We start from the raw sequence: 13,314 nt of genomic DNA on the forward strand, positions 1-13,314 counted from the left end.
GTAACTTATTACAAGGGTATTTTAGGTACTTCATATTTACTTCATATTCAATAAGGGTATTTTGGTATTTAAAATAAAATATAGTTACTTACATTAGCATATAAGGTATATTCCTTAACTGTGACTGACGGTAGGGGGTCTGAGTCTAATTTGGTGAAAGAGAGGGGGTGTTTCTATAATACTGGCATTCTCCAGGGGGTGGTGTTGTAAATTACCCTTTATCAAACCTAAACCAACTAGTTGACCAATATACCCTTCAAATGTGGCCAGTTGGGTAACACAACACAAAACTTCAAGCCTGTAGGTAGGCCGTAGGGGTGGTCAAGTTAGAACTGAAACCGAAACCGAAACCGAAACTAGCCTTTCAAACCTAAATGAATTGAATCAAAAAACTGGTGGTCAAGTTAGAACTGAAACCGAAACTAGCCTTTCAAACCTAAATGAATTGAATCAAAAAACTTTGGCTCAATTCTGGTTTGGGGAATTGAAATTTACTTAGTTTGATATCGATTTTGAGCTAAAACCCATTAGTTTGAATCGAACCAAATCAAATGAAGTGTAACCAGTATAAATCAAACTCGAACCAAACCCAATCCATTTTAAACCCTAAAAAGCTAAACATGTATTCTAAGATTTCAGCTTTCACTTCATCTTTTATGTCATTATCTTTAATTATTATATTTTTTTCACTTCTCTTTTGTAGTTCTACACTTCCTCCTTTATGTAGGGGTGTCAATTCTGAGTCCGCACTGGTAGGTCCGATCGAGCCTGACACGTTTATGGCCTGACCTAGACCGGCCTGATTAATAAATGTGTCGGGCTTGAGCCCAAGATGTTTATTAAATAGGCGTTCACGGCGTAGGTAGCTAGTCCGTGGGGCGCCCGACCCAACCAAAACGTTTATATGTTGTACTTGAACCGACTTGTTGTAGTCTGACCCAGTCCGACCCCCTTTAATATTACATAAAATTCTTATTTTGCCATTACTAGTAAGAAACTAATTAAGCTTTCTTACCATTTGCTTTGTAGTAAGATTTGATTTAATAAAGCTTTATTTTGTAAGTTGTAATAGTCATAATCTCTTTTTTTTTCTTTTTTTTAAAGAACAACTATAATCTCAATCCACTTAAGAATAGAATTTTAGGGTAGGCACGTTTAAAGTCGTTTAGAGCCCATTTAGACTTAAATAGGTCCGTAACCTAATTAAAACAAGGTTAAGGCCCGTTTAAGAAAGTCCGATTAAAGCTTGACATCAACCAACCCGATTATAAACCGTACCATGTCCTCCAAATCTAGGCCCATTTACTTAAACGTGCATTCACGATGCAAGGCTTTCAAGTGATCAAATCCAATCGAGACCGACCCGACCCGACCCGACTGATTGACACCCCTACGGCTTTATGTATATTGCTTCTTCAAGGTAGGACAAGACATTCCGAAGTCTTATATGTACCCAAGGAGTGAAATCCAACAAAACCACATAAAATTAAACCGAATTACCAAGAATGTATATAAATCGAATGAAACCAAAGATTAAAAATCAAATTAATTTGGTTCGATTTGAGATTATTCAATTATTTCCGAGTATCGAGGCATCGGTTCCAAGTTTTCCACGTGGCATATTTCCATAAATCACACGTGTTTATCATCGACTTGATTTAAAGATCTTCAATGACCGTGACCTGACGTAATTCATCTGACACCATCAGATTTGAAACTAACGGGTGTCGCGATATCCACAATCCAACGCAGAAATCGATAATGTATTTACCATAAAAGCCTTCACCAGAAAAGAACAATTCTCTTAAGTAGACGAGAAAATACGAGAAATTGGTGAGAAATAGAATTTCATATCGGGGTTCTAGAAAGTTTAGACTTGGGTTTAAGTTAAGTTAACTAATCATAGTTAAATCAAAGGTTGTAGAATTGTTAATGGGTGAACCCGAATCCGATTCCATAGAATCCGATTCCTAAGCCCTTTTGTCTTTGAATTTTGAAGCCTCTAAATTAAAAACCAAAAATTTGATTTAAAATTTTAATTAAAACCTCACCCACAGACCCACTTGCCCGTCTATGCTATTTCTTCGGGCAGCTGAAGCAGGGTATTAAGCAAGGTCAGCCCTAGCTGCCCAAGCTGCCCAAGCTGCCCGTTGTGGTTTTCACTTGCGTTGAGTGTGAAATTTACGGGTAGCGGGCAGCTCCACAGTAATACTCCCGCACAGAAGGCCGCACTTGAGAGTGAGTCTTCTCTCTCCCCTATTTTATCTCCCCCAGTCTCTGCGTGTCTTTGAGTCTTCGCGATCGAGATCGGACGGTCCAGAATGAAAGGGGCTTTTGATGCTGGTTTCTTCAGGTTTTAGTCCGGAATTCCTCAGATCTGCTTCGGTTCGTGTTCAGATCTCAATCCCAGATTACCAGGTAAGGTTTTTCCTCTTCAATTCTTCTGTTCTCCTCTACAACTGTGAAGGTTTGTTCTGTTTCCTTGGATTTTGAGCTCGATCTGCTGGTTTTTTTTTAGACTTTTTTAGTTTCTCTGTTCGATTTTCTTGTTTTTCTGCTAATTTTCTGTTCCCCTGAGTAGTTCTTTCGAAGTTTCTTACTTTCTTTCAAAATTTCATCTTCTTATCAACAACCACTGGTTTTTCCTCTTTTCTGGTTAGATTCCTCTCGTTTCCAGTCAAAAAGTTTCATTTTTCCACTCGAAAGACTGTTTTCGGTTATTTTCAGGCGAACTCGCCGAATCCCGGCGTTTTTCCGGCGAAGTTTGTTTCAGGGGATAAGTCTCTCGTCTTCCTGTTTGCGCGTCTGATTAAAGCGAAATGCTTTCACTCATTCGCTCACGATTTCTTGTCGATTTTGTAATCTTTTCTGTGTTTTACGGTTTAACTGTAGAGAGAGAGAGAGAGAGAGAGAGGAGAGGAAGACGAAAGAGTTGTTACTTTCGTAACGTTTCCAACGGTTACGACCCGCCGAACTCGAAAAACTGATCTGTCTCTCCGATCGTTTCGCAGGTTCTCCTTTACGAGACATCTGGTCCGTACATATGGAATCTAACCAAGGTCCGGTTCGGACAACTTTCGACCATGGTTCACTAACGTACGCAGGGGAGAGACTAGCCACTTTGCTAACCTGCGCTCTGCTCAAAACCCACCTCTCCGCTCTGGTAAGTTTGTTCTTCTTTCCATTCTTTTTTCTTTTTGAAGTTGTTTTAATGGATTCTGTTTCTTCTTTTTTGAGATAATTAAACATCACAGTTTATGGTTTGTCTTCTTCTTTGGTTTTAGTTAATTCGAAACCTTCTTTTGCTTTCGTCGTTCCTTCAATCAATCTTTCCTTCTTTTTTTTTTTTTTTCCGGTCTCGTGCTACCATGCGCCGGTCATATATTAAGAAGGCCTACTTTAACCGTTCTGGAAGACTGGAACTGAAAGGGAACTATAAAGTGTGGCTTTGGGCAAGGTTTTGGGTTCCGGTTGTTGCTAAGTGGAGCCCACTGGGAACACCTTCTTTTCTGCTTTGTCCGTCCGATGGGAATATCTCTATGAAAACAAAATTGGTTTGAAATGTCAAACTTTAGAAAATCGAGAAAAAAATTAAAAAATTAATCCTCAAAAATATCCGAATATTCGAATTTTCTAGTTTCTGACCGTTGTGGAGGTCGTACTTTATTTATTCTATGGAAGAGAGTGGGTGAAGAAGATATATTTATTTATTTATTAAATCCTAGTAGAAATACTTACCAAAAAAAAAAATCCTAGTAGAAATAGAAAAGGTTAGATATTATATTTTTATTTAAGGAGGAAGGTAGTCGGTAGGACTCGGGATTTAGTGATAGATCGTGTTGTCTAACGTAGATCATAAGGGTGGTCTATTGACTCACTCTTGACTAATGCTTTGGCATATTTTATTGGGTGTTGTGGGTTGTGGGTTGTGGGTGGGTCCCTTGGAAGGAACCGAGTGAGTGACCTATTACCGTTGGAAAGGGTTCATTCTCATCTGAAATGGTTATGTGGGTCAGTCATTCGGGTCATTTTCTTGAGAAGTTGGATTTGGATGGGATCCAGGACGGGTCCTTCCGCCACATGCACCGGGGCTCGTAAGAGCCAGTCAGTAAGGCGAATACAGGATTTATTACTTGTCTATACTGAAATACCCTTTATTTTGTATTTAGCTTTTCATGATTAACCCGGATGTTGGTCCATGGTTTGAACCGGAAACACGATAAATATGGGCGTCACATCATGGGAGGAGAGTTGGAATGCAGAAGTCTTATGGTTATATGGGGGTCAGTCATTCGGGTCACCATCATGGGAAGTTGGATTGGAAGGGAGCCCTGACAGGTCCTCCCCGTGACACACTCCCAGCTCGTATGAACCAAATGGGATAGTGAAAACAGGATCTTGACTGAGATATCCTTTCATTGGGAGTTAGCTTTTCAGAATTAACTCTGGCTATTGTCCTTGGTATGACACATCATGGGAGGAGGCGATTGGGTTATGTGGTCAGTCAGTCAGTCGGGTCACTATTATAAGAAATTGGATGTATGAGGACCGGATTAGTCCTCACAGCCACGTGTGCTTTGGCTCTTAAGAGCCAATCGGGGGAGCAAAAACAGGATTTATTAATTAGGTGTCCGGGAATACTCTAGTTGATCTTTTAGCCTTTCATGATGAACCCGGCTATCATCCATCGTTGGAACCCTAGTCACCATCTAGATATGGGTTATCACATTGGGAGGTGATATGGTTACGTGAGTAAGTCATCTGGGTGACGAGATAAGATGTTGGATGTGGATGGGAGCCCGGACAGGTCCTACCCACAACCCGGCCCTGTACTTGTAAGAGCCAATCAGGAGAGCAAAAACAGGATTTATTATCTTGACTAAAATACCCTTTAATTGATCTGTAACTTTTTATGATTAACCCTGCTATTGTCCATGGTTTGAACCTTAGGCTCTTTAAATATGGGCATCACGTCAATGGTTCCACTCTGGTTTATGCCTGCACCTCATTATTGTATGCCAGGTTTCCTTAATATGAAGGTAGTAAGGAATCCTTGTATTGGCTATTTTGTCTTGTTTGAATATCTTGCAAAAATCTACATGTACTGAAACTCAGGAGCTTGAGGACTTATCATTCACAAAGAAGTCATGCAATACAGATTACAGGGGGACATGGTCATGGTGTACATCCGAATCAAGGCTCCATTTTATAGAACCTATGTTTGTCTGCCCAATTGCAGGGCAGTGGCAAACCATTTGGGTGGTTCCCAGAGTTCCAACTTCCAAGGTTGGAACTCTAGATCTGCAATCTAGAAAATGCTCGCGTCCCTGGGACAGTGGCATGGTCTTCCTTTTCATATACTCCTTGTATGTATGTATTGATGCTATATAGCATTCAATCAGCATCTTTGAGTTACAAATATGAGTTTACGATTCTCTAATTCTTGATGGCATTCTGAGAAGTGACTACAAATGCAAGTTTGTTTGGACTCGAGGAGAATTTTATTCTTGGATATTCTTGACCTAGGATGGACTAGTAGAACCTTTTTCTTGAAACGTATACAAGTGGCATGCTTTAAATTACTGCCACATGGCAACTTGAAAGCCTTCATATCTTTTTTTTTTTTTTTTTTTTTTGGGACCATGCTAAGCACTAATACAAGCACTTGTCAAACAACCACCATGACTGTTTGTACATCACTTTTGGAATCAATCAGTTCATTGCAGCATGTCCTAACTTCTACTATTGACTGCACTTGATGATTTAGTTGCAGGATCTTTTTGGGTTGTTAATGACTCACAAACCCCAATTGCAAGGGGATGACAAAGAAAGTCAATCAGAGCTAGTTGATGCTGAGGGAGATGGAGATGAAGATGAGGATGATGAAGATGGGGATGGTGGCTTTGGAGAAGGTGAAGAGGATTTGTCTTCAGAAGATGGAGGGGGATATGGGAACAATCCCAACAGCAACAACGGTAACGCTAAGAAAGGAACTGAAGGAGGAGCAAGTGGAGCAGGAGAGGAGAACGGCGAGGACGAAGACGAAGAGGAAGAAGAAGATGGCGATGATCATGAGGATGATGACGACGATGATGATGATGACGACGATGACGGTGGAGATGAGGACGAGGAAGAAGTACTGGAGGAAGAGGAGGACCCAGAGAATGAGGAGGAAGAGGAAGATGAAGAAGAGGAAGCCCTTCAACCCCCAAAGAAGAGGAAGAAGTGAACAATGAAAGTAGAGTTACTGTAGCCTCTTTTGATATCGACTGTGTGACTTTACTCTCTAATCTCTCTACCTTGTTTCATCCTATTTAGCTTTAAGGAGGAAAAGGCCTGTAAGGCCATGTTTAGGGTGGTTTATTTTTAGGTAATTATGTTCTTTTTTTATGTGTCTTTAAGAACATTCAGAACCTGAGACAAGGCAATGAGCTGATTGAGCTTATATGAACATTATGCTTTGGCCTTCTTCGGATTCGCTGAAATGTTCATAGAAATTTAGTTTAAAGTGAAGAGTTAGTTCCACACACGATTTCTTTCTACAAATATGAAATTCAATATGATGACTAACTGCAATGTCATCTTCAGCCAAATTAGTAGGAACAAATTGATCCCGAGATTCTTCTGAGGACTAAAGTAGATATCTAAGGTTGTGTGTGTTATGTATTCTCGGAATAAATTTTGGGTTTAGAACACATTCTGAAACCTAGTTCTTCCTTATTTTGAGAATTAACATCAAAACACCCTGTGTAACTCTAGCAGTGCATCAAATTAGATTTTGAATAAAATTGAAGGGGAATGGTTCTCTGTCTGGGAGTGCAGCTCACGCCATCCCGTGTCTGCAATAGGTCTACACTTGGGATATAATACTTTGATTCTTCTTGAAAAGGTTGGGCATATGCTTCCCAGTTCAGATGGACCAAAAAGGGTACCAATTGATGAAGCTGCTTTCCTGATGTAGAGATCCTCAAAGCAATATTGAAGGATTGAGAATATTTGAATCCAAAGTGGAAGAGCTTCAATTTCTGTATATGATACTTGGAAGATGAAGGAGGTGCAGAAAACAAATGAAGGAATTAGGTCTTGAACCACCATGGAGAAGCTTCGAGAACGTCGTCACGGTTGGATTTGGTATAAAATTCACAACGGAAAATGTCCTTTACAAGAACAAAGAACTTGCTTGGCCATTTATATATTTTATTTGACCATTATCTAATTAATAAAAAATTAATTATCAGGGCCAAAGAAATAAGATATGTAAAATGTATGGTTGGTAAAATTAACATGTAAATTCAATTTGGATTTATTTATATATTCTTAGACCACTTATCTAATTAATAAAAAATTAGGTACAAATTACCAAGCTTTTCTACATTTATCTTTGGATTTCTGCAACTTTCCCTTTGTTCACCTTCACTTTTACTATCCCTGTTACTTTCGTTACTCTGTTCAATTAACTTTTCTTTGCTGATGATGGTGATGGTGGTGATGGTGGTGGTGGGAAACATTGATCCTGCCATCTTAGGACAAGTGGGAGTATCTTTCACCAGAATGTTATTATGTCTCCTACGGCTAGCTGTCATATGATGGGAATTTTTTTTTTCTTTGTTACAAAGTATGCAAACGTGGGGATAAATATGGAATGATAGTCTCGAACTTAAAACCTCCCGGACGCAAATGCTCTACTGCACTCTACGCCAACCAAATATGCTAAGCAGCTGACCACAACGATGAGAAACTCCTATGTGAAGATGGGGTTTCATTCAAGTATATGGTACTGATCCACCAAATGTTATGATGTGATATATATATATATATATATTTATATATGAAGCAACAAATGGGGAAAGAAAAACATTCACTGGAGTCTTTGGTTGGAAGAAAAAATTTTCTTGATTTCACTTTTCAGCACATCACTTCCCCTTATGAGACTCAGTTAATCATCCACTCTAAATCGCCCAACAAAAAGGCTTCAAAGCACTTCTAATACTTTTAATTGAAAAAAAAAAAATGGTGGGGGTAGGAGGTTTAGTGTTTTCTGGGAGAACATGACCGTTGCGCATGAACATGTAAGGGAACATCAACAAGAGCATTATCTATAGGGTGGGTTGGTCTTTGTGTCCTCACGTATCTAAATGCAGTGCCATGCTCATCCACAAAATCCATTCTCCCCTCACACCCACCCAAAAGAAAATACTTTACTGGGATACTGACATGACTGCCAAGTGTCTGCAATTAATCCTCTCATCAGGGGCCAAGAAAGTGACTCAATCCTATACAAAGGCTGTCGTATTGTTTTGTGAGGAAAAAAGGGCATTGGGCTTCTTTACTGTTATAACTCTGAAATAAGGAGCTTCTTCAGGTCATTCGGGCTTACGCTTGGAAACCACCATTAATAGGTTTTACTAAGTTGAATTGTAATGTTTCTCTACCAGAGGATGCTCCTATTGGTGGTTTAGACTGCATTTGGAGTGATCATGAGGGGACTCCACTTGGTGTTGTGTCTGATCCATGCTCCTTCTTAGATGTACTCGTCGGTGAAGCTCTAGCTATGCTCCTTGGTCTTCAGTCACTGAGTGACATCTTTCCTCCCCCTCATCTCATTGTGGAGTCTGATAACCATACTATGATATCGCACCTATGTAACCCTGATCTGCCTCCCCCACCCTCCTCATGCCATCTTGGGTATCTTGGATGATATTCGGTTATTGGGAACTCAATTCCTCAGTTGCTCTTTTATCTATGTTTCTAAGGAGGCAAATCATGTCGCTGATATCCTAGCCAGGAAGGCCCTGTCTATGGCAAGTAAGACAATATGGCCACTTACCACTCCTTGGCTTCTTGAAATTTGTAATCAAGATGCCTTGTGCTCCTCTTGCCCGCCTTTGCAATAGAATGACTTTTTACCCCCTCAAAAAAAAAAAAAAACTCTAAAATGTTTGAACTCTCATATATGGGAGAGTTTACTAGGGTGCAAGTATGGGAAGAAATTTACACGTCACACCAATGGCTATCATTTACATAGAACTCACATATTCACAAATAAAAAAGAAAATAACAAATAATAAAAATCTATGCGAGAAAGAAGTTGCAAGAGACTCTTGCAACGTGGGGAAGCTTTTCCCCTCAGAAATATACAATAGTTTACTTTCTATTCTATGGAAGAAATGAGTCCAAATACCTCATACTTCAATCTCATATTTTCAACCAAAAAAAAAAGTTCTAATTTTCTGGTTAGCAAATTTAATAGTTGAAGCTCCACACAAACACCCTTCTGCAACCCCCCCCCCCAAAAAAAAACTATCTTTCTAATAATTACCCCTATAATTACTCAAACTCCGCAACCCCGAATTTCTTTTTCGATTTCCCTATAAACCCAAAGGCTCTGTTTGATTGCAATGGAAATTTAAAAGAAAGGGAAGTAAAATTTTTATACTTTAAAAATAATTGTTTATAATCATTACCCCATGTGATTGTATAAATTACTTATATTTTTTAACCATATTTAGTAATGATATATTTTATATGTAATTTTTATTTTACATATCATAGCAAAAGGTTTTGGATGCAAAGTAAAATAAAATTTTATAACCAAATATGGAATGATTAAAAGTTAATTCTAAAATCACATGGATAATGATTACATAGATTTCTTTTTTAAATATGAAAATTTCACTTCCCTTCCCTTTAATTCCCCTCACAATCAAACATAGCCAGAGTTCCACCTCTCCCGTGCTATTTTAAAACTCCTAAATTACATCTCATCCTTCTCACAATCCCATCGTACTCCCTCCCTCCCTCTCCCCCTCTCCAATGCTCTATGGCTTCACCACAATTCCCTTGGAAACCAGGTTGCGCACGTTGTTTTTCCTCGTGTGCAATTGATAATTTTTCAAAGGAACTCCAAAGAATATAAATGCCAAAATATAGGCAACAGATACTAATCGGCACAAAAGTTCCTAACAATTCATCCGAGACAGCTAAACCCATAGATGAGAAAAAGAACCAACCATAAAAGGCAAGAAACATGCATTAATCGTCCCAATTCGGCAGTTAACAGTTGAGGATATAAAAATTCTCAATCAAAAAAAAAAAAAAAAAAAAAGGAGACAAAAGTTGAGGATATAATTATTATCCTTCCGGCCGAGCATTTTTATAAGAATGTCTCATTTGATACAACAAAACAACAAAAAGCATTGCAAACATATTGATAGAATCTCAGGATCCAAGAAAGGAAGCTTCTTGTTGGATGCAAAGCTGAGAGAGAGAGAGAGAGAGCGAGAGAGAGAGAGAGAGAGAGAGAGAGAGAGAGTACATAGTCGACTGTTTGTTTAACGCATGGAGGTCTAGGAGGGGAGAGATGCACGGAGCAGGAAAGGTTTGAAAGACAAAGATATGCGGCGGTCATACAGGGAGGGTAGCGCAGGAGACGGGGCAGAAGGGGCGGCAAGGGGTAGAGGCATAATTTAAGAAGTTTTGAATTATCAAGAAAGAGAAAAATTTGGACTTCTAGGGGAATTAGAAAAGAAGTTCAAATGCTGGTCATGTGTTTAAGTGGGAAACAACCTCTCCATGGAATAGAAGTAAGGTTGTGTATACTACAACACCTCAAACCCCATAGTGGTGGGTGCCTCATGCACTGGGTATCCCTTTTTCAGAAAAGTTCAAGACGTGAATTTGAATAATTATAGAGCAAGTATAGTAGTGCGAGTAACTTGAAAAAAAAAAAAAAAAAGGATGCAAGAGTGACAACATAAACCCCCCAACCTAAAATCGATGAGAACCGTCTGAGCTCCCCATTCAGTAATAAACCAAAGCCAAGATAAGTAAGAATTAATTGTGGTACTGCCAAATAAATTCTCATCCTGTCTGTAAAACTACTGAGCAAAATTTTGTTATGGTTTGGAGAACATGAATCATGAACACGCAGCACAAATGAATCTTATTTGTTTGGAGAAATATCAGACAGCACCATTAGAATAAGATTCAACAATCAAATGTCAGATGCTGATAGCAAACACCCACATAGACTGTATCTGACTGGTTTGAAGAAGTTGATTGATATTCTGCACCAAAATTAACAAATAACATCTTCCAGGGTTTGAGGGAAATTATTTTATTTCACACAGAAGCCTCTGTCATCCATGGAAAAGATAAATGGATAAACAGAAAATGTGTATCCTTTAAAAGCAGCTCACTTACATTGCGACTTTTGATTTGGCACTTCCATCCACAGAAAACCTTTCCAATATCAGGAAAAAGAAATCTAGTTTAAAAGTTGGTGTATGGAGAAAAGAGTTCCCAGGATGCAAGTCCAAGCAACTAGTAAGCAGATGAGGTATTCACCGAAGCACTACCCTAGCAACCTCCACTTACATCAACTTCTGAGGGCCCACAATATTCTCCAAATTGCAAGGCTTGTGCGTACAACAAACAGTGTGCATCGAATGCTACCATAACTCCAAATTGCAGAAAATTCCAAATCAACTCTCCAAGATAATTCAAATGTTCCTTCCATCCCAAGACAAGGTTTATAAATTACAAAGCACCATATCGCCCCCAGCTCCAAACTCTTACACAACAGTATGGGACATTACTGCCATATGCATACCATGATGCTAGCTTAGGACACCATAAAAATCTCCATCAAACCAACTTGGCATATAATGCAAGCAAATATCTTAAAATACAGAGGGATCCAAATAAATCAATGTAATGTTACTTTCTTCTCCCTTCCCGACCTCCTAAACTTCATGGTCAGGTCCTTCAACACTTTAATAGCATAAGCTTGCATTCCACCAAAGGTGCTTATGAGATCCAACAAAATCCTAAGCATCTAAAAGGAGAAGCTAAAGCAACTAAAGTACACAAAACATTCAAAAGTATTGGTTGTAAAATCAAAGTCTGTCAAGCAAATTGCTAAAACACTCCATTAAGACATCATGATCTTTCTATATATTCCATCAAAAATTGCAAGAATCATCTAGATCTAACTTCCCGGTCAGGTCCTTCAACACTTTACTAGTGTAAGCTTGCATTCCACCAAAAGGTTCTTATGAAATTCAACAAAATCCTAATCATCTAAAGGACATGCTAAAACAACTCAAGTACTCAAACGTTCAAAAGAATCAGTTGAAAATCATAGTCCTTCAAGTGAATTGCTAAAACGTCCATAAAGATATCATGATCCTTTGTTTACTCCATCAAAACTTGCAAAAGTCATCTAGAGCTAGCAGTCACCTTCTCTAGTCTCAATTGAAAATAATATTTCAAGATGAAAGGACTACATTATAAAAGCACAAAACTCTTATATCTGATCATGAATTACAGCTAGCACAACCTCCATTGATTAACTCTCAACCAGAAATTCACAAAATTATCATGATCAATAAAATAAAGACAGAACAATGCCAGCACCAATCAGTACAGAAGGAATGGTAACTTAACAAAGAAAAAACCAACAACTGGGAAGCATTCAAAGGCCAAACCATTGTCTCCCTGAGTTGCCAAGGAGGGGAAGGATTGCCAGTGAAAGAAAACGAAATAGCAAATGAGTAAAAGTATCAAGTGAAATTCACGATATGCTTTACAAGGAAGCTTGTAAGCATAAAGACCGACACCAGGTAAAATAAGAAGCATGTTATAGAAATGACAAGCTTCCAGTGAGGTTTAAGGCAATATAGACGAAACACACTATTTCAGTCGACAAGTTAATTAAGTAAACCAGTACCAATAGGATCACTTAAATCATCAGTACTAGTTAGATTTGGGGAATGAACTGTCGAAAAAAAATATTTTAATTAAAAACTTCAATAAAAAGTGTTGTCCAAACCACACTTACAAAAACAAAATCCAAAATATTTAACACAGTTTTCAAACATAACCTCTTATTAAAGGTTCAACAACCTCACAAGTGATTAAAAATTAAAAGACGTATGGAAGGGTAACAGCAACTCAAACACAAGCAGAAACAGAGTAATAAGGGCATAATGAATTAAAAAGGATTTAAAATGGAAAATTTGAAGATTACAAATGCATTACATATTCACTCTAATAGAACAATATGTATAAAAGGTAGTGCAATTGTGTTATGCTAGATCCAGCAAATGGTGCAGGCTTGTTGAGCCATGTGGCGGGATGATGTCACCATTTTGCTCCTACATTGGCCTTTCAAACATTTTTTTTATGCTTTATTCTCCCACATGGCAAACTCCATTTAGCCTGAAATTCGAACAAATGGATAGAAGAGAAGAGAGGCGGGCTAACTATGCCCCAAATTTGGGCGTCAAGCAAGCTGGCACAAGCAGTAATAAA

At 38.5% G+C, this 13,314-nt stretch overlaps 1 protein-coding gene across 3 annotated transcripts; it reads left to right on the forward strand.

Annotated features, from left to right (window-relative positions):
* Positions 1–2,164: 2,164 nt before the first annotated feature.
* On the forward strand, positions 2,165–6,451 carry LOC122083068 (acidic leucine-rich nuclear phosphoprotein 32 family member B). Of its 3 annotated transcripts, none has more exons than XM_042650750.1 (3): positions 2,165–2,467; positions 3,012–3,163; positions 5,774–6,451. In XM_042650750.1, the coding sequence occupies exons 1-3, from the start codon at positions 2,338–2,340 to the stop codon at positions 6,227–6,229; spliced, it is 738 nt and encodes a 245-aa protein (XP_042506684.1). In that variant the 5' UTR covers positions 2,165–2,337; the 3' UTR covers positions 6,230–6,451. The 3 variants fall into 3 exon arrangements, with proteins under 3 accessions (XP_042506684.1, XP_042506675.1, XP_042506692.1); XM_042650741.1 differs by having other exon boundaries at positions 2,186–2,467; positions 5,768–6,451; XM_042650758.1 differs by having other exon boundaries at positions 2,263–2,418; positions 5,768–6,451.
* The last annotated feature ends 6,863 nt before the right edge of the window (positions 6,452–13,314 follow it).

This window comes from Macadamia integrifolia, chromosome 1, assembly GCF_013358625.1.
Source record: "Macadamia integrifolia cultivar HAES 741 chromosome 1, SCU_Mint_v3, whole genome shotgun sequence".
NCBI lineage: Eukaryota > Viridiplantae > Streptophyta > Magnoliopsida > Proteales > Proteaceae > Macadamia > Macadamia integrifolia.

Coding starts and splice junctions, on each gene's coding strand:
- LOC122083068 (XM_042650741.1), top strand. CDS start 2,338: ATGCTGGTTTCTTCAGGTTTTAGTCCGGAATTCCTCAGATCTGCTTCG. Junction 2,468..3,011: donor TCTCCTCTACAACTGTGAAG/GTTTGTTCTGTT, acceptor ATCGTTTCGCAG/GTTCTCCTTTACGAGACATC. Junction 3,164..5,767: donor AAACCCACCTCTCCGCTCTG/GTAAGTTTGTTC, acceptor TTGATGATTTAG/TTGCAGGATCTTTTTGGGTT.